Source organism: Musca autumnalis, unplaced genomic scaffold (genome assembly GCF_047663935.1).
Source record: "Musca autumnalis isolate F117 unplaced genomic scaffold, ASM4766393v1 scaffold_53, whole genome shotgun sequence".
NCBI classification, from domain to species: Eukaryota; Metazoa; Arthropoda; class Insecta; order Diptera; family Muscidae; genus Musca; species Musca autumnalis.
The window spans coordinates 173559-197510 of NW_027412122.1; the positions used below are offsets into that span (position 1 = coordinate 173559).

The 23952-nt window shown below is 35.8% G+C and overlaps 2 protein-coding genes and 1 long non-coding RNA gene across 22 annotated transcripts in view; 1 reads left to right on the forward strand and 2 right to left on the reverse strand.

Annotated features, from left to right (window-relative positions):
• The window catches only part of LOC141388094 (uncharacterized), an 81137-nt gene that overhangs the window by 41748 nt on the left and 15437 nt on the right, over window positions 1-23952 (reverse strand). The window lies entirely within an intron of this gene.
• Window positions 17771-19209, reverse strand: LOC141388097 (uncharacterized). Its single transcript, XM_073958143.1, has 2 exons — window positions 17942-19209; window positions 17771-17878 (listed from the first exon to the last, which is right to left on the reverse strand). The coding sequence occupies exon 1, from the start codon at window positions 19145-19147 to the stop codon at window positions 18101-18103; it is 1047 nt and encodes a 348-aa protein (XP_073814244.1). The 5' UTR covers window positions 19148-19209; the 3' UTR covers window positions 17771-17878; window positions 17942-18100.
• LOC141388093 (uncharacterized) overlaps window positions 22860-23952 on the forward strand; it is a 38140-nt gene continuing 37047 nt past the window's right edge. Inside the window, exon 1 of the mRNA XM_073958139.1 lies at window positions 22860-23231. Within this exon, the coding sequence (XP_073814240.1) occupies window positions 23224-23231 (8 nt within the window). The 5' untranslated portion in view covers window positions 22860-23223. The remainder of the gene's footprint in view (window positions 23232-23952) is intronic.

Consider the following 23952-nt stretch of genomic DNA (forward strand, 5'->3'; position numbering starts at 1 on the left):
GTTTTGAATTTATGTGTCAAGAAATTGTTAAATTTTTCCCAAGACGGAAGATCCTTACAGTCTTTTATAGTGTTTTCGAATTCTTCCAGAAAAGATCGGGGTAATTTACTTGAGCATATGTAAATTAAAATTGGGTCCCAACATTCTACCTAAACTTTTAAAGTTTCTAGGGTTTGGATACTACTATTTACTGTTCGTTGCAGTTTTAGTATTGTTGTACTAGAATCTGAGCTTACATTGGGTAAATTGAAAAGAATCTTAATTTGTTCATTCATATCTAACTGCTAAGTTTTTCCACGCTTACTCAAATCCATCGTTAGTAAGAGGGGCCTGACTTACAATATCCCTAGCTTCTCCAGCTGTTTTCTGGGTTAAATGAAAAAGCTTTTCTACATTGCTTAACTTGGAATTATCAATGTAGATAGCCGTGAATAAGTTCCTAAATGTTGGCCAAGCATTGTATCCACCATTGAATGTGTCAGTATCACATGGAGGCAATTTTGAAACCGGGGCATAATCATGTGGGTCATATTTTTGTTTAATCTGTGGTTCACTTGCTGCTGTTTCTTCTAACGTCTTGTCTGCTACCTTTTGGATCGTTCCATTTAATGAACTTAAAACCCTTTTATAACATTCAAGAGCTTCATTGTAGTGAGTTCGTATCTTAGACTTGTCGATAGATTTTTCAGCCTGTTCAGGCACGTGTTCCCTACATTGGTGATATGATCTTCTAACTTGGTTCCACAGTGTCGTTAGTTCCACTCTGGATTCTTCCAAAGAGTGAAGCCACTCATCATGCTTAGCTACATTGTAAATTAACTCGAAATCCTTGAGATCATTTACGCTATTAGCGTATTTCTCAATTAAAACATCCATATTGTTCGTTAGAGTCAAATTCCGTTAAAGAAATTTTTGCGTTTCGCAAGAATTTTTAAGGGCTTTCTCAGAAAATGATATTTATCTGTTGACTGGATTCACCCAATTGAAAATTTTCCCATTTTGTAGGAAAATATAAATTGATAGAAACCAATAAGCTAAAACCAATTTAAAGAGTGTACATGTTTATTAAAGGAGATCCAAAGAAGTTTTTGTTTACGTCAAAAAACAGTGATTGGTTTTATCACCCTAATGGTTATACCCTTTCCTTCACTTGATAAGTATGTAATACGTTGATAATTTTAGGGCAAACTGTATTAATTTGTGTTAGTTACGTGTCAAAGTACAGACAGAATGACGTAGGAATATTAATTTTTATAAGAATGTTACGAATGTTGATTGTGGTACATATTTTAATATAATTTCAATATTTGTGTACTATGTTCGAAAGTGGTTCGTATTGGACGTTGTTTAATTGTAAGCATTATTAAGGGTTAAATTTTTATTTCCAAGTAATGATTTTATCCAAATATGTTTGATGGGTTAGCGAGTTTAATGTTGCTTGGATTCAGTTACATGTATTGGTGACATGAAGAAAATGGAAGTTTACTTTTATTACTGTTCCATTTCTCTCATATAATTATTACATTGAGTTGTTGCTCGAATATGTTACACGTTTTCCCAAAAATGGCGATAATGTACAAGCCTGATGGTTTTGTTTCCAGTACGAAATACAAGTATAGATATAAAACAGTATATATAGACACGAGTTCACATGTGTTGGTGTCAAGATGGCGAATCATACGTTTGTATGATTATTAAAATGAACGGAGAATTTTTAGTAAATGTTTTAATCCCAATTCCAATGTTATTTTTAAATATTGCGTCTTGCAAAAATGAGTTTTTTTATTTATCCACTCCAAAGGGTGTCAACTTCAGTAAGGAACTATTGGGTTTATATTAATTTGTTTGTCGATGATTGAAATCAATATGTTAACCCAATGTTATATACACAATGTTTGTTGGGAACTCACTTTGATGTGTCTTTAATTTGTTTCAGGGTATGTGTTCGCAATCTTAGCTTGGTTTCTCTCCTTCCAATATTTCCAAATGCAGGTTTTGTTATATGACCGAACCGTTTCGCGTTTTTGTTCTTTTTAGTTCATAAAAAATTGACACTGTTAAATTGATTTTGTTAAATACTCGCAATGTTTTGTGTCTTTATTAAGCACTTTTTCACTTTTTCAATCGTAAAGCAAATATGTCTCCCGCTCTCTCCTTCCCTTCGCATCTTATGGTATTGTATTTTTTGAAGGCAAAGAAATGATTTGTTTGTAAGTTAATACCAGCAATTTAATATTAATTAACATTTAGTAATATTCGTACCGCGAAAACACTAATTATCAAAAACTCTACCCGTTTGTAAAAATTGAGCTTGCTTCTAGTTCTGTCTGTTCACACAACCCCAGTTATCCCCATTTGTAAACTTACAGAACTATATTTTAAAATCACCACTTTATCTCAACCAATACTAAATATCAGTTTAGAAATCTATCTGTTCACACAAAACAAAAGGTACCAAATTTAGTACGCAAATTATAACCTTTTTTACATTTCCGTTTTTATTGAGTTTTATTGAATTCGTTAGATAAGTACCCAACGCAATTTACCCCTCGCAACGCCTTAAAAAACGCATTTAAAAGTTGCACTTTTGTTTCATAATTTTTTGTAAGGAACAAACGGTATGCACAAATCTATCATTCTTAATATTTTACAAAGCAGTTATATTTTACTCTTTAATTCAAAAATGTAAAAAAATGGAAATTTAAAGCGGCAGTGAAATTGAAAAAATTAATCTACTAATCATTACAAATGATGATTTCTGTGATAATAAGAATCCTCTCGCAAATGAAACGGTAAAAATAGAAATGCAGTGACAACCTGAACTTAATGTAAGACATACTGTATAAAATTGATGGTATGATGATGGACCAAAGTCGATTGAAAGTTTTGTCTTTAAACTTTAAACCTAAACCTAAACCTATGTTGCTAATATTTCGCACAGAGGTTTTCTATCTACAAAGAACAACAAATGCCAAATTACAACAAAATACGTATGAAAATGTATCCTAACGGCCGACACGGTTAAATGAGGGTTATATCAACGTGTATTGAAAATATTTTGTACATATTCCGAAAACCCTATATTCTAAAGCGGGGTACACACGATCAGTTTTGACTGTCGATTTTTCGGAAATATCGATAAATGTCAAACTATCCAGCAACCACAAAATATTTTGTGGTTGAATGATGACTGACAAAAATGAACGGCCACACTGGCAAGCAACCGATTACTTGAGCAAAACTGATCGTGTGTACCCCGCTTAAAGGGGAGTACACACTATCAATCAAAAATGAAAGCCAACGTACTTTTAGGACATTTTCCCTGCAAATAAAAACTTTTATTTAGCGAAAAACCTTTTAAATACAATATATACGGTATTATTTAGATATTACAAAAGAAATTTTTCAGTTAGGCTTTGATATTCACGAAATAGACCTCGATGACTGTCAGTTTTGCTTGTCAATGTGTACTATACTTTATTTGCCGCAAAATTGATTGAATGAGTCTATAACGTAAAAATGGACGCTACCGCTACATTAACCCTACAGAAAACCGGGTGTCTATGTGGTAAATATTGAGCCTCGCACTACCAACTATTATAAGTGGATTTTTTGTGGTTTACTGTAAAAATTAGTAACCTATGTCCTTCATATCGAACTACAAATGTTTCGAAATTTTTCAGTTAGGCTTTGATATTCACGAAATAGACCTCGATGACTGTCAGTTTTGCTTGTCAATGTGTACTATACTTTATTTGCCGCAAAATTGATTGAATGAGTCTATAACGTAAAAATGGACGCTACCGCTACATTAACCCTACAGAAAACCGGGTGTCTATGTGGTAAATATTGAGCCTCGCACTACCAACTATTATAAGTGGATTTTTTGTGGTTTACTGTAAAAATTAGTAACCTATGTCCTTCATATCGAACTACAAATGTTTCGAAACTATCAAAATTCGAAACATTTGTACTAATTATTACAAATTATCGAGTACACGGACAGACATATTGTCAAATAGTTAATAGGGGCAGAGGTCTTATGATGTATTTTTGTTTATATTTGTGTAGTATCATTAAGAATTTAATCATATACAAAATGTAAATTCATTTTTTAGAAAACTGTATTAATTATTTTCGAAGTTGAGTAATTTGAGGGTACACAAAGTGGGATTCTGAAACTCATTTTTGCTGTTACCGGCAAAAATCGGTAAAATTAAATAATTATGACTAAAAACCATAAAGAAAAGTTGGCATCACTGTTTGTATCGCTAGAGGCTAGCTTACCGAAAAAATTCGTTAATTATCGAAATTATAAGCATTTTAATTTTACCGACAATTATCGATACTACTTGTTAATCTAATTAGAATCTGGTGTTACTCCATTCAAGCACATAAACTTGAATTGGCACTTAAGATTCTCTTGGGTTGTTCCTTACAAGCACATGAACTTGAAGGAAACCGTCGACTAATAATTAAAAGAGGTGGCGGATTGTAGTACTAAAAGACGACTTATTATCTTTATTGATGTCACTCTTTTATAACAATACTTTCTTAACATAAATGATGACTAAGCCAAATATTATGCATACAAAAAAAATGTAAACAAATGAAATTTATAAATATTACAAAGTAAGGGAATTTAAATATAGGTCACATTAACGATAAAAAGTATTGACTTACTTTAATTAATGACTGAATAATACTTTATTGGCAATTTGGACAAATAAAATACAGAGTGTGAAAACAAAAATAAAAATAGTAAATAAATATAAGCTATGTAAGTATGTATGTTTTTAACATTATCCGCCGCGTTGACAGTGTCAAGCAGTAAGTGTAGCTGAATTGGTTGTATGAGTGGATGAATCAGCTGGGACACTTATTGTTGATGGGTGAGTTCTTACAGCTGGAGTAGGTGTAAATTGAGCCGTTTTGTTTAACCTTGAATGGATTTTCCAACTCAGCAGACCAAGCAGAATAACAACGCAGCACAACAATGAAGTGTAGCTGACTGCATGATGATGAAGACTTCTGGAGTGAATTAGTTGTGGCAAATGTCTTAGAGTTGATTCATTCAGCCGTCTTTGGATGTTCTCCAATACTTCTAGATGAACCTTGTAAAAAGTAGTGTTAGTGCGTGTTAAAACCCTTTCTACCTCCTGTGGTGAACTTAGCACGTAGGCTATTGGAGGCTTCAAAATGTCCGTGTATGGTAACAAAATTGTTCTTCATAACACAGTTGGGACCAATTTCCATTATACCGGCATTTTTAATGGTGATAAGACTAGTCTGATGGTGCAATTGGCTCCAAACCGCCGTTTCAATAATTCTGTTGAGTTTGCAATTGGTAGTTGAATGATTGTTAAAGAAGATTGTTATATTCCCCATCCTTTGGTTTGAGGCATCTTGATATGTCCTCTGATTGGAGAAGTATATATTCATCTCTGTGGGCATCTGTAGCCATGTACGATGTTTCTGGCTTGACTTCAAAGATGACTTCATATTTTGTTACTGCTCCCTTGACGCTCATAAGCTTATATAGTTCACCGGCAGTTGACAAAGCATGCGAAATTGGAAGATTAGCTTTGATAACGCTAATTTCTTCCTTCAATTGATGAGGAGACAGTAACAGTGGACTTATTTTGCCATTATTGGAGCAAAGCGGAGAAGCTTCAAAGCAAATGATCTCGTATATGCTCAAATTTATAGGAATGGGAAACAAATGTGGATACCCGGAACAATAGTGGAACGAGTGGGCGTAGTTAACTACAACGTCTACATTTATGAAGGTCAGAAAACGAAACTCATTAGATCTCATATTAATCAGCTGATCCAAAGAACAGACAAAGGTATTTATATAATGATGATGGAGATTTTTGGTATAAAGCCCTGTACTCAAAATGAACAGCAATCACATCAAGAAATGGAACAAGTAATTCACGATGAATATTCATCAAATCGACAGCAAATTCAGAATGCCGAAAATATAGAACATCAACCAGATGCTGTTTCCATTACTGATTCTTCTAGCTCTCTTGAAAATGACCGGCGATCACCTGTAATGTTTAGCACACCTACAGCTCCATCACCTCCACCAGTTTCAAGACCAACTCGCAATCGTAGACCGCCAGCCAGATTTATCGATTAATTTAAAAAAAGGGAGATGTTGTAGACACTTGTAAAACATTCACTGTAAACATAAATAATATTTCTAACTACATACCATTGAAATATGAGTTGTCAATATTATAACATATATACAGAAATTTATGAAAATTTTCTTCAGTCTGAGTCTTTACTTCCTTAAATAAACATTGTGTTCTTTTGTATAAAAATATAAATTGTGTGTTCCTCATTTTACCAACCAAGACCCCAACAGGTAAGCACACTGATAATTTCGGAATCTACTCGCTGAAGGTTTATGGCGGATAATGTCAGGTACGTTGACAAGAGTCCAACAAGCTGTGAGTTGCTTAATTGGGAAGATTCCTTAGCGACATCATTCTTGATCCTGTCAACCATTTCTGAGATCTCTTGTATTTTTCGCTGATCCTGTTTGATGATATTAATGGTTGAGTCAATTATCGACGTTTGATTTTTAAGTAATATTGTCATGTGATCCTGCTCGTTCCTTGCTCTGTTGATAGTTTTCGACATTTCTTCAGCGTAATCTGCATCAAGAACGCCAAAAAGAGAACGGGCAATATTGCCAACTATGTTAAATGGAGATCTTCTAAGGCGCCTATTGATAAATAACTCCTTCTCTTGTAGTAATTCATTCTTCATCTGTTTAAGATAGTTTACAAATATGTTGCACATCTCTTCCTGATGAAGTACAGGGCACATTTGCTGCAGCGTCTGTAAACCGGATGACAATGATTTTATTTCCGATATAAAAGGCGTCAAATCATAGTACACCAACATTTTCCATTCTGACGTATTCTGTTTCACTGTTCCCAATCCTTCAAAATACAATCCCGGATCGTTCTGAAATTGCGTAACCTGCAGGTGGTGCATAGGACCATAGGCATCAGGAGCAGTGCTAACAATACTGATAGTATTGCCGGGCTATACGCCATCTTCACTCTTTTTGCCGGAATGACATCTCTTTCATCATCGTCTTCTAGGGATTGACCCGTTGCCGAAATTGAACTGTCTTGCGCTGAATGGCTGTCTTTAGACACTTCATATTGACCTTCTGGAAATAAGGGAGCCAGTCTGTGAATGGCCCGCTTGAATATTCCCGACTGCGTTTTTACTTCTGCAACTCTTACAGCTCCGTCCTCACCGGTAAACACCTTAAGAATTCTTCCTAATGGCCACTTCATTGGGGGTATATTGTCTTCCTTGATAATGACCATACCTCCTTCTTTAAGATTGTCCATATTTTTCTTCCATTTGTTTCGCTGTTGAAGTTCCTGTAGGTATTCTTCGTACCACCTTTTCCAGAACTGCTGCTTGATATGAGAAATCAATTTCCAATGTGACGTACTGGATGTCTTCACAGTATCTGCTCTGCCGTCTACTTGTGAAGTTAGAGCTTCTCCTATTAGAAAATGTCCCGGTGTCAATGCTTCAAGGCTATCTGGGTTGTTTGATAGTGGCGTGAGAGGACGGGAATTTAAAATAGCTTCGATTTCTACGATAATTGTCTCTAGTTCTTCAAATATTAGTGTTTCTGTTGAAACATTGCGTACTAAGAGACGTTTTGCAGACATTACTGCAGCTTCCCACAAACCACCGAAATGAGGAGCTCTCGGTGGAATATAATGAAATTATATGCCCTTAGCACTGGAAGCTGATATTATTTCTTCTTTCGCTTTAGTAGCATATATGCTTTCAGATAATTCCGCTAAACTATTTTTGGCCCCGACAAAGTTTGTAGCATTGTCACAATATATATTCTGGCAATGTCCACGACGAGCAATAAACCGCATTAGGGCACCAATGGACAAGTCGGATACTAGTTCTAAATGAACTGCTTTTGTTGCAAAGCAGCAGAACACAGCTACATATGACTTAGTTGGTCTTTTGCCCCTCACCTTGTAATGTACCCAAAATGGTCCACAATAGTCTACTCCAGAGTTTATGAACGGTCGAGCAGGAAGTATCCTTGTTGCTGGCAGATTACCCATTATTTGCTGATATAGTTGTGGCCGCGACATAGTGCGTCGTACGCATTTTTGAACAGTTGATCTTGCTGTTATTTTGCCTTTGATTGACCAAAATCTCTGCCTCATTGTATTTAACAGTGCTTGAGACCCACAGTTATTGTTCTCTTCATGAGTCATCCTGAATAGCAATTTCACCAAAGGATCGTTATATGGCAATATCATCGGATGTTTTGCATCTGGTTGTAGCACGGAATGTTCCAATCTTCCTCCGACGCGAAGGATACCTTCATCATCTAAGAATGGTGATAGGCTGCATAAAGGACTATGTTTGCTTGGTTGCTTTTCAGCTATCAATTCTTTTATTTCATATAGAAAGGAAAAAAGTTCACTTAGCACGGTTGGCCCAGTGTACATCAAATCATTTAAGCAATAACCTGATGAGGTTTTTGCGGACGCATCAAATACGACCCTTAGTTTTGTTGTGGTGCTATCCGGTTTAAGAACACAGTGATGCGGAATTAATATCTTGGGTTTGATACTGTACCCAAGTCAATCTTTTGTATGTGTCCCACTTGCTCGTATTCTTGCATAAATTTGATGTATTGAATGCGGTTATACGCCATTGCGTGAGATTTTCCCCAATGCTGCAGGAGATTCTCGAAAAGGAAGCCTAACAATGAAACGGCCGCACTTATCTGTCTGTCCATGTTGATTGTAGTGAGGTTCACACAGGTTCTCTAGTGGAGACATAACTTTTTCACTTGACTCTACTTCCTCGAGCTTCCATAGTTTCTCAATTGCTTGTTCTAGTGATGTCTCACTATCAAAAATTGCACATGTCAACGCTGCTGGTGTGACGTCTGTTGAAGTTTGTTCGATTAAGCCGCCAACAATCCAGCCAAGCGCAGTATTTTGTAGTATGGGTTGATTGCCATTGAGCTTTATTGTACCTGGTTCCATTAGGCTAGAGAAGAACTCTGCTCTAAGTAAAATATAAATTTTTCCTTGCGTATTAAAATTGGGATCTGCTAATTTAATGTTCTTTGGAATTTGCCAGTAAGAGATATCCAACTCGCGATATGGTTGTGCTGGTATGATTGTTGGCAAAACAAACGCCTCCAAATCAGTTGAAAATTCAGAATTATTAGACAACAGTTGTACATTTACGCGATGATAAGCTCTCCTTTGAATCTTTCCAACTCCGTCAATGGACAAAGAGGCATCCCTGGTTTTAAGTGATAACTTTTTTATCATCCTTTCGGTCACAATGTTCACTTGTGAACCCGAGTCGAGTACAGCTCTAAATTCGCCTGACATACCGTTTGCAGCCTCGACGATAACTCTAGCAATAGCTAGAATTACGTTTTTCTGGTCTTCTACTGATGCTGACGAGATTGCAGCTGTTTTGACTGGTGTGGAATCATTCCTTGTGGTTGGTGTTTGATTCGAAGCTATTAAAGATGTCTTAGATTTGTTTGGCAAATGTAGTAACGTATTGTGCTTATTACTACATATTTTGCAGTTGCTAGAAGTACATGCTTTCGGTACATGATCGCATTTGAAGCAGTTTGTACACATTTAACGTTGTTGTACCCATTTGAGTCTCTCAGATTCCCTCATTGCCAAAAATTGTTTGCAACGATAAATGGGATGGTGGCCGGTTTTTGCATAAGTTGCAATTGCTGTTATCCTCAACTGATGCTATGGACGAAACAGTTTTGTTTAACCCTTTTTGAGTATTTGCCACTTTTCCAATTGATTCCATCGACTCAAATTGCAATTCCAAAAATGCAAATAGTTCTTTAATGGTAGGGACCTCCTTCGGCTTCTTTAACGATTGCATGGATCGTATGTACAGCGTATGATCCAATTTCTTCGTGATCAATTGGATCAAAAGAGCGACGAAGTGTCGATATCCAAGTTGTTCAGGGCTAGCATGCATTCTATTGCAGTGTCATGCAGAGCCTTGATTGAAGCGGTAGATGAGGTTTCTGTTGGCTGGTTCTGAATCCGTTCTACCGTTCTTGAAGCAACATCCATGCTGTTTTGTAGTTATCCTCTGTCAAGGCTAGATGGCTTATGAGTTTGTACCACATTTTTTGGACGTTGGGAAGAGGCTGATTGTCAACCATCTCCAAAAACAGTTCATAGAACTGCCGCCACTTCAAGCAATCTCAATTGAATTGAGGGATTGTTACCTTCCGTAGCGGAAGTGCACTGTGTGCTACCAAGTCACTTCCCAGTTGAGGTGCGCTTGTTACATTGTCACAGCATTTGTCTTCTTTTTTTCAAAAACACTTGTGAGGTTGTTACTGGATTTACCTTCACCACTTGGAAGGTGGACAACTGCTCTTTATTAAATAAATCCCAGGATGCGTGTTGTGTCATGTCTGGTTACTTTTCCGATGATTCGGTTGTGCGTCCTTCTTGAAATAAGGTACGCTTCTGCTTGCTTTAAAATTCCCAGGATGCGTGTTGCTAGCACGAGGGATGCGGGTATATGCGTTGTATCTGAGGTTGCGTGTAGAATCAGGAAAGATATGCGTTGTATCCGAGGTTACGTGGGAACCAAGAGGGATGTGCGTTGTATCCAAAGTTACGTGTGGAACCAGGAAGGATGTGCGTTGTATCCGAGGTTACGTGTGGAACCAGGAAGGATGTGCGTTGTATCCGAGGTTGCGTGTAGAATCAAGAAGGATGTGCGGACGCGAGGATTAGAATTGAATATACGCGACGCGTTCTACTTAAACGGAAACTATCACGTCGGGGTCACCAATTTGTCTTCTTTTTTTCAAAAACACTTGTGAGGTTGTTACTGGATTTACCTTCACCACTTGGAAGGTGGACAACTGCTCTTTATTAAATAAATCCCAGGATGCGTGTTGTGTCATGTCTGGTTACTTTTTCGATGATTCGGTTGTGCGTCCTTCTTGAAATAAGGTACGCTTCTGCTTGCTTTAAAATTCCCAGGATGCGTGTTGCTAGCACGAGGGATGCGGGTATATGCGTTGTATCTGAGGTTGCGTGTAGAATCAGGAAAGATATGCGTTGTATCCGAGGTTACGTGGGAACCAAGAGGGATGTGCGTTGTATCCAAAGTTACGTGTGGAACCAGGAAGGATGTGCGTTGTATCCGAGGTTACGTGTGGAACCAGGAAGGATGTGCGTTGTATCCGAGGTTGCGTGTAGAATCAAGAAGGATGTGCGGACGCGAGGATTAGAATTGAATATACGCGACGCGTTCTACTTAAACGGAAACTATCACGTCGGGGTCACCAAATAATGTTAATCTAACTAGGATCGAGTGTTAGTCCATTCAAGCACATAAACTTGAATTGGCACTTAGGATCCACTTTTAATTGTTCCTTACAAGCACATCAACTTGAAGGAAACCGTCGACTAATAATTAAGAACAAATGGTAGGTTGTGGTACTAACAGACGACTGATTTTTTATTGTTTTCATTCTTTTATAACAATATTTTCTTCACATAAATGATGACATGAATAAAGTATAACTAGGTCAAATATTCGGGCATGTTCTGGCATTCACCTCTGCACCTCACGTTTATAGAACACACCTAAAGCTGTTCTGCAACACACTTTACACCTAGTTGGGGTGTATTACTCACACTGTAATTTTGATGGCGAGAGCTGAGTGAATTCTTATTTTTTAAAGAATCTAATTGACATTTTCTACTAACAACTGCATAGGACTAAAAATTAATGAATTTTCTATTAGCATTTAAAGAAATATTTAATTTTCTTAACAAAATATGATTTAAAAATGTATTTTTTTCTTAAAGTACCAAATTCAACATGTACGCGCTCTTCTAGAAGTTCGTTTCTTTGTTTACGTCTGTTTCGTAAAAAATCAAAAGAACAATGCGTACATACCCACAGACGCATATGTATTCGTTGATGCGCCAACACAGACTGGTATTTTTTCATTGTTAATGATAAAGTTTAAAAGCTGTAATGAAGCTCTCCAAAGTTCTTTCGTGAAATATGAAAGCTCTTTTCACGTGAGATACAGAACATCAATTGCTTTTACAGGTGAAGTGCATGTGTGATGTGAAATGGATACACGGTGAATTCCAGAACATACCCGATTATGCATACAAGGAGTAAAGAAATGAAATTTATAAACATTGCAAAAAGTCAGTAAATTTAATAAAATATAGAATTATTTACTGTTACTTTGGCGAATGACTTGCATAAAAATGCTGTATTAGCAATTTTGACAATTAGAATACAAATTGTGAATATGTGACAACTAAAGTACAAATAGTAGATATGTGCATAGCTATGTGTGTAAATATGTATGTTTTAACAATATCTGTGGTATCACAGTTATTTGAGAACGAAAAAACAAATACTGATCTTACTTGCTGTTATACAAAACACAACTGTTTCTCTCTGTTATGGTAGGGTGAGTTCGCACACACAAAATCATAACATAACTGTTACATGCCCTCTCTTTTATACCAACAGTTACTGGTATGTATCTGTTGTATTTGTTTTGTTGATACAAGCAGTTCCATTAATGCACGCCTTTAGCGCCAAATAGAAGATATAGAAGCAAAAGAAATCGATCCTTAACTTTTGATCTGAGCAGAACTTCTATTTCGTCATTACCAAAGCAAAAGAAAGAGCCAACAGGTGCAAAAATGGAAAAAGCAAAAACCAATAACGACCGCTCAAATAGGGACTTATCGGGGTACATACTTAATACCAATCCTAGCACTAGCGCTGCCGCCAGAATGACACAAAATATTCCACAGACCACTAATCCGATTAGCCGCCAAAATAATATTCCGCAAACCGCAAATCCGACTAATCCTATTAACCACCAAAGTAATATTCCGCAAATACCAAATCAGCCTGACGCAGGTAACCAAGTTAAGGTTGACAACTTTGTCCGTGGTTTAGTTCAGCAAAGCCTGAACCACGCTCAAGCAAACATGCAAAACATTGTACAGGAAAGCGTATCCAAAGAATTGGAAAAGTTACATGGTGTCATAAATAAGTTGAGTGAAGCAATATCAAAAATATCAATAGATGCGCGTAAGGATCCACCACTAAATCCTACACAATCATCTGCCAACTATAACACTATACCTCAGATTTTCCCCACTAATACTGAAAGTAGCATAAACATGAATCGTGGTAATCCAATCATACCATCGTATATGCATACGTCGAGCCAGGGGATCAGGGTAGAAAAATTTGGGTTAAATTTTTCAGGTAGACCCAATAGCCTTTCAGTGGAAGATTTTGTGTACAGATTGGAGTACTTCCAACGCCATTATAGGTTGCAATGGGGGGACATTCTAAACGAATTCTATCTCTTAGTATCAGGTCCAGCTTATGACTGGTTCTGGTTACAGCAGAAAAATTATAATATTACAGGTTGGGATTCGTTAAAGCATTGATTACTGGAGAGGTTTAAAGTTAGGCGCACCTGTTTCGAGCAGATGCGAGACCTATTGAAAAAAAAAGCACCAACCAGGGGAATCAATAGACGCCTTCTTTCATGACATCAATTTGAAGAGGTCAAGACTGGAAAAGTCAGTGGCAGAATACTAGTATGACATTATTTCTTTGGTAAAGAAGAACCAACAGAAAAATATTTCCAGCATAGTGTATTCCATGCCAGTCTCGTCTCTCGAACAGCTTAGAACAGAGTGCCTTGAAATTGAATGTACGTTTTTCCGCAGGGATAAAGCTCCAGTACCACCTCCATCCGGTAGCAAACCATTTAAAGTAAATTCTATAAAAGAAGAAGATCTTATAGACAAAAGTCCCATCGTCGAGGAAGGCGACGACGTAATAGATGTATCATGAATACCACGATAATATGTTGGAACTGTCAAACCCGTGGGCATGTTTTTCGGGACCACACCGCATCCCAAAGGAATAGGTTTCGTTTCATATGCGGAAAACCGAACACCATCAACCCGAAGTGTGCTGATTGTAGAACGGGAAACGGGAAGGCGAACATGGTTACAGCGGGGAACCATCGTTCCACCGAACAACCAGCCAATCTGAACCCTCATACAAGTTAGCAAAGATCATAAACAAAGAACAGGCATTTCCTAAAATACGTTCCCTAGGAACCTGTCCGAGTGTCGACGAAAACCCAAATATACCAACCAAGAAGTTTAATAAAATATTAAAATTAAGAAAAAAAGAAAAGGAACACAAAATAATAAAAAATTGGTGGCAGAAGCTATTTCAAAATTCCAACAGTATAAAGATCCCAGACCCTATGCGACTGTGAGTTTCGGAGGAAAGGCCATTAAGGGTCTCCAAGATTCCGATGCTACCGTCTGCATATTAGGAAAACACTGTCGTGAGATTGTAGAAGAATTAGGTTTAGCAATCGGCCCCATATTTCGAACGTCAGCACAGCTTCTGAGCAGATGCATCGAATTCTAGGAAAAATAATGATCGATGTGGAATACAATAATAAAATCCATAACATGACTTTATTTCTTTGTAACGATCTAGAGCAGGACTTATATCTGGGGACAGACTTTTGGAAAATTTACGATAGCGCCACACATGTTTCCTATGGAACAAATCGATATAAGTTTACAAAGAAAAATGCATAGTGTTTCCGACAACGAAAATGAAAATATGCACGTCCTAACCGTAGATCAACGAATAAAACTAGAGGAAATTATAAAATGTTTCCCTACCTTCGAAGAGAAAGGCCTGGGGTACACGAAGCTAGAAAAACACTCCATGAAATTGATAGAAGGTGCGAATCCGATAAGCATTATTCTCTCTAACCTGGGGTCCAAGAAATCGTTTATAAAGAGATAGATAATATGATTGCTCTCAGCGTCATAGAAGAACGCAATCGTACAACAGTCGTTAGAAAATAAGGTAAAAATAGATTTTGCTTGGACGCAAGGGAACTGAATGCGTTGACCGTCAAAGACGCTTATCCCTTGCAGAACATAGACGGTATCCTGAGCCGCATAGACCAGACACATTATATAAGTAGCGTCGACCTGAAACATGCCTTCTGGCAAATTGAACTAGAACATGAAGCAAAACCATATACTGTCTTTACTGTTCCGCTATACCAATTCCGGGTAATGCCGTTTGGTCTATGTAATGCGGCTCAAAGACTCTGCAGGTTAATGGATAAGGTGATACCGGGAAGGGTGAAGTCAAACGTATTGCAAACGATTTCGAGAATCATATTAAACTACTGAGGGAAGTCGCCGAATGTCTACAAAAAGCCAACCTGACAATTGGCCTAAAAAAATCGCTATTCTGTTTCAAGGAACTAAGATATCTAGGATTTATAATTGGAAATGGCTGCCTCAAAATAGATCAGGAGAAACTGAACGCTATACTAAAAATCCCTGTACCAAAACCCCGCGGGAAGTCCGAAGCTTCCTCGGCACAGGTGGTGCAGGAGAGTCATCCGAGATTTTGCGTCCATATCCGATACTCTGAAGAAAGGACAGAAATTCAAGATGACATCGTTGGCATTAGAATCCTTTGAAACTCTCAAGCAAGCACTGACGTCAGCACCTGTCCTCAGACATCCCGACTATCGCAGAGAATTTTATGTGCAATGCGACGCATTGGAGTACGGGATAGGTGCTGTATTATTTCAAAATAATGACGTTGGCGAAGAATTTCCTATTGCATTCTTCTCACAAAAATTGAATCCCTGTCAAAGAAACTACACGGTAAAGGAATGCATAGCAGCGGTATTAGCGGTGAAAAGATTCCGGCCCTACATAAAGCTTATGAAATTTACCATCATATGGGACCACGCGAGCCTAAAATGGCTAATGTCCCTCAAGGATTTAAGTGGTAGACTGGCAAGTTGGTCCTCACAACTACAGACCTACAATTTCTCGATCGAACATCGGAAGGGATGGGAAAACGTGGTGGCAGACACATTATCCCGAACGCCTACTGATTCCAGTTTGGTTGTAGAGGAAATGAATACGGATAATGCATTATTGGATTTTGAAACAACTGCCTTTGAGTGCGAAGAGTATGTAGATCTCCGAGAGACCATACTCAAAAAAAGAAGCCTTGCCAGATTTGAGAGTAGAGGATGATAAAATTTATAAACGGATGCTGAACGTGGATCTAGAGTTAGTTGAATTCGAATGGAAGTTATGGATTCCAACTGATATAACGTATGTCCTTATAGAGAAGGCCCACAACTAAATCAATACCGTTCATGAAGGTGTAAATAAAACACTAATCCGATTAAGAACACTATACTACTGGCCTAAAATGACCTCCCAAGCCAGGCAATATGTAAGATATTGCGATACTTGTAAAGAAACAAAATCATCACACCAACACCTGTACCCTACTATAGGCTCCGAAGTTATTACCGAAAGACCCTTCCAAAAATTGTTCGTGGATTTCCTTGGAAAGTATCCACGATCAAAAAAATGCAGTGCATACATTTTTATCGTGGTGGACCATTTCTCCAAATTTACCTTTTTGATGGCCATGATTAGGCAACCGCTCAGAATGTTGTCCAGTTCCTAGAGAACCATATATTTCATAATTTTGGTGTCCCGGAGACCATACATATCGACAACGGGAAGCAGTTTGTATCAAAAACATTCGAGGACATGCTAAAAAAACTATAGAATACAACATTTAACAACTGCCTACTACGCTCCCCAGTCCAACGCTTCTGAGCGGGTAAATCAATCCGTACTCCGTGCATCCGTACGCCGTGCATTCCGCCACTTGAGTAAACCCCTTCTTTGCCCTATTTGGGTATAATATGTTTACAAGTGGCACAGATCATAAACTAGCTAAAAGATTAAAATCCCTTACTGACCATCAAATTCAGCACATAAGTAAAAATGATAAGTTAGAAATTATGCGGGAAAAGATAAGGAACAATATGCACCAGGCTTATGAAAGCAGCGCCAAAAGGTATAACCAGAGAGCATTCCCAGTGAATTTTCTCCCGGGACAAGAAGTCTTCAGGAGAAATCATGTCCTGTCCGATTTCAAAATTTTCTAAAAATTTTCTCAAATGTAGAATTGTTCGGCCAATCGGCAATAACATGTACGAACTAGAAACCCTACAGGCTAGACCGTTGGGAAATTTCCACGCCAAAGATATAAAAGTGTAATGAGTGCTATAATTCTGTGATTTAGTAATGTATAATATAGGTTTAAAAAAAGGTATTTTTGTGAACGTCCATTTTTTTATTTTGCCTTTTTGCTGTTAATTATTATGAACAATTATTTTTTTATATATTTTATATCTGCCACTAAGAGATCGCCGGAGGACGAAAATCGCTACAGGGTGAATAATTGAAAAGAAAAAATTCAATGCCAACATGTGGAAGTGAAAACAATGCAAATATTTTGTGATATAATAATATAGGTGCAATTTAGGTTTAAAAAAAATTATGTCTGTGAGCGTCCATTTTATTACCTTTTGCATTTGATTATTATTGACAAATATTGACAATTTTTTTTTTTTATTTCTTTGCATTGACTAGGATCGAATGGGCTTGTCCAGCCGGTGAACTCCTTGAAAAGTGTGAGCAAAGCATTCAATCAACATTCAATCTGCAACAGAAATCTTTAGATTTTCCTCTAAAAATGAATGAAATTAATATAAAGTGGTTTTCACTGGGCTGATTTGGTCAGTTATGTGATGGAATAAATAAAACTAATTTATTTCATTATCTACTCAACGTTTCGTTGGCGACTTTCCAACTTCTTCAGGAGTTTTTATTAGAAAATCCTATTGACAAAAATACAATGTTTGTTTTATACAGCTTTTTGATCATTGGTTTAATTTACTTACAATTAGTTTTTATAGCATTTCCAATAATTATTATTCTTATTATATAAAAAAACGGGACTTCACAACACAGATTTTGTATAATTTAAAAAAATAATTACTAATAATGTATAAAAAAATATTGCAGCAAATCCTTAACCTAAATCACAGAACCGTATGAACTTAAATGATTGCAACAGAATATTGCAATTTAGTATTGTCTTTGTCCTCTTTGGTGTTGATGGACTTATATATTCTCTCTTGAATACGTAAACTTTCAAGAGTATATCTTTTATTTTCTCTTTGTTCTCTGTCCAGTATTTTGACATTTGAGAAATTAGCGTTGTGTCCAAATTCTTTAATATGTTGTGATAGTGCTGTGCTTTCTTTTCCTTTCCTCACATCTGCTTCATGTTCATTTATTCTTGTGTTTAGCGTTCTTTTTGTTGTACCCACGTACACTTTATTACATGGCTCTCCTTCTTTTCCATTGCAAGTTATTTCGTAAACAACATTGCACTGTTTTAATTTGTCGCTTCTGTTTCGTTTTGAAAATAGTCTATGTAAAGTGTCATTTGATTTGTATGCTATGGTGGCTTGGCTTTCGTTTGTTGTTGTTATTGTTCTTAATGCATTTCTATCTGTCAATTTCGGTATGAATGGGAGACTGTAAAAATGTGTGGATTCTTTGTAATTGCTTTTTTGTTGATGGTATTTTGGGCTTTTCAATTTTTTATCTATTAATTTGTTTATTGTATGTTTCGGATAATTGTTTTTCAGTAATATCTCTGTGATTCTGTTTTTATTAATATTTACGTATTCCTCATTGCTAAGGAAAAATATTTTATTTATTAGGTTATTAGCTGTATTTATTTTCATTGATTTCGGCTGGGTTGAGTTGTAATTGATCATTCGGCCAGAAGAAGTTGGTTTGCTGTACCAGTTTGTTTTAATTTGGTCTTTGTCTCTGATGATTGTCATATCTAGATATGGTAATTTATTGTTAATCTCCATTTCTACAGTGAATTGCAGTTTATTATGATAAGAGTTGAGAAGTTTTAATGTTGTTTCCATGTATTTTCTGTCTATTATGGCAAATATATCGTCAACGTATTTTGATATAAGTTTTATTTGTATGCTGTTTTGTCTTAATTCCTTTAATACTTCATCCAATAGAGTGTCTAAAACAATGTCGGCAATTGTTGGCGATAGTGGATTGCCCATTGGCATACCATATGTTTGAGTATATATAGTTTCGTCGTACTTAAAGTAGTTGTTGTCTATTAGACAAAATTGCAAGAGCCCCAAAAATCTTCGTTTAGGAATTGTCGTGTGTTTTTGTAGGATTTCCCACTTGTCAAGTATGTTCTTAATCGCTAAATGTATCGGTATATTCGTAAACAATGATACTACGTCGAATGATACAAGTATGTCGTCTTTATCCAAACTTATTTCGTTTAATTTTTCTTTGAGTTCCATAGAATTTTTTATATTATAGTCCATTGAGATGATGTTTTTGAGTATTTTTCCTATGTATTGGGACATGTTGTAACAGGGTACTTTTGTAGATGAAGATATGGGTCTCAGGGGTATATTTTCCTTATGGATCTTGGGCAGTCCATAGAGTTGAGGAGCTTCAGATGAGTGACATATTAGTTTAAATTTTTCTATTTTTGTGATATAGTCGTTTTTGTATAGATCTGCTACAATATTGTTATTGGTCCTTTGTAATTTTTCTGTTGGATCAATTCTGCATGTTTTATATGTTGTTTTGTCATCTAATAATAAGCTCATTTTTGATTTGTATTCATTTTTGTATAAAATGACGGTTTTGTTTCCTTTGTCAGCTGTTGTTACTATTATGTTTTCTTTGTAATTGCGTAAGTATTTGCTTGTTTGTTCGTATACCCCCATTATATATTTTTCTATTTCGTTATTGTTCATCTTTCTTCTATGGTTTGATATTCTGCCTGCTATTTTTGCTCGTATTATATCTTTCTCTCTCTCGTCTTTTATAATGTGTACCCACTGTGTGTACCCACTGACGAGAGAGAGAAAGATATAATACGAGCAAAAATAGCAGGCAGAATATCAAACCATAGAAGAAAGATGAACAATAACGAAATAGAAAAATATATAATGGGGGTATACGAACAAACAAGCAAATACTTACGCAATTACAAAGAAAACATAATAGTAACAACAGCTGACAAAGGAAACAGAACCGTCATTTTATACAAAAATGAATACAAATCAAAAATGAGCTTATTATTAGATGACAAAACAACATATAAAACATGCAGAATTGATCCAACAGAAAAATTACAAAGGACCAATAACAATATTGTAGCAGATCTATACAAAAACGACTATATCACAAAAATAGAAAAATTTAAACTAATATGTCACTCATCTGAAGCTCCTCAACTCTATGGACTGCCCAAGATCCATAAGGAAAATATACCCCTGAGACCCATATCTTCATCTACAAAAGTACCCTGTTACAACATGTCCCAATACATAGGAAAAATACTCAAAAACATCATCTCAATGGACTATAATATAAAAAATTCTATGGAACTCAAAGAAAAATTAAACGAAATAAGTTTGGATAAAGACGACATACTTGTATCATTCGACGTAGTATCATTGTTTACGAATATACCGATACATTTAGCGATTAAGAACATACTTGACAAGTGGGAAATCCTACAAAAACACACGACAATTCCTAAACGAAGATTCTTGGGGCTCTTGCAATTTTGTCTAATAGACAACAACTACTTTAAGTACGACGAAACTATATATACTCAAACATATGGTATGCCAATGGGCAATCCACTATCGCCAACAATTGCCGACATTGTTTTAGACACTCTATTGGATGAAGTATTAAAGGAATTAAGACAAAACAGCATACAAATAAAACTTATATCAAAATACGTTGACGATATATTTGCCATAATAGACAGAAAATACATGGAAACAACATTAAAACTTCTCAACTCTTATCATAATAAACTGCAATTCACTGTAGAAATGGAGATTAACAATAAATTACCATATCTAGATATGACAATCATCAGAGACAAAGACCAAATTAAAACAAACTGGTACAGCAAACCAACTTCTTCTGGCCGAATGATCAATTACAACTCAACCCAGCCGAAATCAATGAAAATAAATACAGCTAATAACCTAATAAATAAAATATTTTTCCTTAGCAATGAGGAATACGTAAATATTAATAAAAACAGAATCACAGAGATATTACTGAAAAACAATTATCCGAAACATACAATAAACAAATTAATAGATAAAAAATTGAAAAGCCTAAAATACCATCAACAAAAAAGCAATTACAAAGAATCCACACATTTTTACAGTCTCCCATTCATACCGAAATTGACAGATAGAAATGCATTAAGAACAATAACAACAACAAACGAAAGCCAAGCCACCATAGCATACAAATCAAATGACACTTTACATAGACTATTTTGAAAACGAAACAGAAGCGACAAATTAAAACAGTGCAATGTTGCTTACGAAATAACTTGCAATGGAAAAGAAGGAGAGCCATGTAATAAAGTGTACGTGGGTACAACAAAAAGAACGCTAAACACAAGAATAAATGAACATGAAGCAGATGTGAGGAAAGGAAAAGAAAGCACAGCACTATCACAACATATTAAAGAATTTGGACACAACGCTAATTTCTCAAATGTCAAAATACTGGACAGAGAACAAAGAGAAAATTAAAGATATACTCTTGAAAGTTTACGTATTCAAGAGAGAATATATAAGTCCATCAACACCAAAGAGGACAAAGACAATACTAAATTGCAATATTCTGTTGCAATCATTTAAGTTCATACGGTTCTGTGATTTAGGTTAAGGATTTGCTGCAATATTTTTTTATACATTATTAGTAATTATTTTTTTAAATTATACAAAATCTGTGTTGTGAAGTCCCGTTTTTTTATATAATAAGAATAATAATTATTGGAAATGCTATAAAAACTAATTGTAAGTAAATTAAACCAATGATCAAAAAGCTGTATAAAACAAACATTGTATTTTTGTCAATAGGATTTTCTAATAAAAACTCCTGAAGAAGTTGGAAAGTCGCCAACGAAACGTTGAGTAGATAATGAAATAAATTAGTTTTATTTATTCCATCACATAACTGACCAAATCAGCCCAGTGAAAACCACTTTATATTAATAAATAAACACGGTCATAATATCCACAAAATGAATGAAATTAATTTGTATTTTCTTCACAAACACAATGTTCTGGGTTTTTAAAATTACTATATGACTTTTTTGGAAATAAACCATATTCATCGGATCGACTGGGGTTAATTTTTGAAAATCAAAACTTATTTTGATTTTTTTTTTTCAATACATAAAACTCACAAACTCGTTCTCATATTTTGCAAAATTTGCACATACTATTATAAATATTGACCTCAAAATGTGTTAGTGTGTGACCTGTTTTAGAAATATACTTGATGCCCGGCTTTTGAGACTTCAGGGTGTGGGAGTTCCCCACGTTGGGTTCCTAAAGGGATGAATAGATGTAAACCGAACAAAATCACACAACAATAGCCAAACCATGAAATTCATAAAGAACTCAGAAAAATGTTCCTGGTAGATAAGGTTGGATAAAATTGTAATGCATGATCTGCCACCAAAAAAATGACAACTATGAAACCTTTGTGCAGTCATAAATACTAAACCCCAACAACAGCCTCAAATGTTCATGTCCGCCTGCCTTCTAAAAAAACAGACCCTCCCCCCCTCAATAAAACAAAGTACATAGAAATATTCAAGCCTGCCAAACAAAACTTTTCGGGAGACTAAAGTTCTAAATCCTTAAAAAAATTTCCACGTGTTCCAAACAAGGGTTTTTTTACACGGCCACATAATCTACCGTAATGAATTTATTTTTCACTTTAATGGAGGACAATTTGGTCACAAAAAAAGTATCTGTATATGTTGGCCAATATAGGTACCATAAAAGGAACAATTAACATGCTACATGCTACAACATGAATGTTCGTAAGATAACAAAATAATGAATTGAACAATAAAAATCCCAATACCTGACAGTGGAAATGATTATAATCAGGCACGTTCATAAAAACACGTAAAATATATAAGGTCTCATTAAAGATCTATTTGATCGGCGAATTTGTGTCACATGTGTTTACATTACCACTTCGATATCATATCAAAACACCTTTTTCTATTCTCGTACGTGTATTTTTTCTCATTGAAAATATTTCCGTGGATAATATTATGTTAAGGTATATCCCCTAATAATCTGCACGCTGATGAAAACCTCGTAAACAGTGAGTCACATCATCCCTTTTTGGGGTAAAACACCTTCATTTTGGATTGAACATGGAACTTTCCCACTTATAAAACATACACATCACTAGCCATAAAAATGCAAACACCTACTCACCATTATTACGTAGGAAAACATTTAGCGTCCTTGAACGGAAAAAAGCTTATTCATCATCCATGCTACATTCATTGAATGTGGTCGAACAGAGTCATTCAATGTTCATATGCAAAAAAAAAAAAAAATCGCCATCACAGTTATTTGAGAACGAAAAAACAAATACTGATCTTACTTGCTGTTATACAAAACACAACTGTTTCTCTCTGTTATGGTAGGGTGAGTTCGCACACACAAAATCATAACATAACTGTTACATGCCCTCTCTTTTATACCAACAGTTACTGGTATGTATCTGTTGTATTTGTTTTGTTGATACAAGCAGTTCCATTAATGCACGCCTTTAGCGCCAAATAGAAGATATAGAAGCAAAAGAAATCGATCCTTAACTTTTGATCTGAGCAGAACTTCTATTTCGTCATTACCAAAGCAAAAGAAAGAGCCAACAGGTGCAAAAATGGAAAAAGCAAAAACCAATAACGACCCCTCAAATAGGGACTTATCGGGGTACATACTTAATACCAATCCTAGCACTAGCGCTGCCACCAGAATGACACAAAATA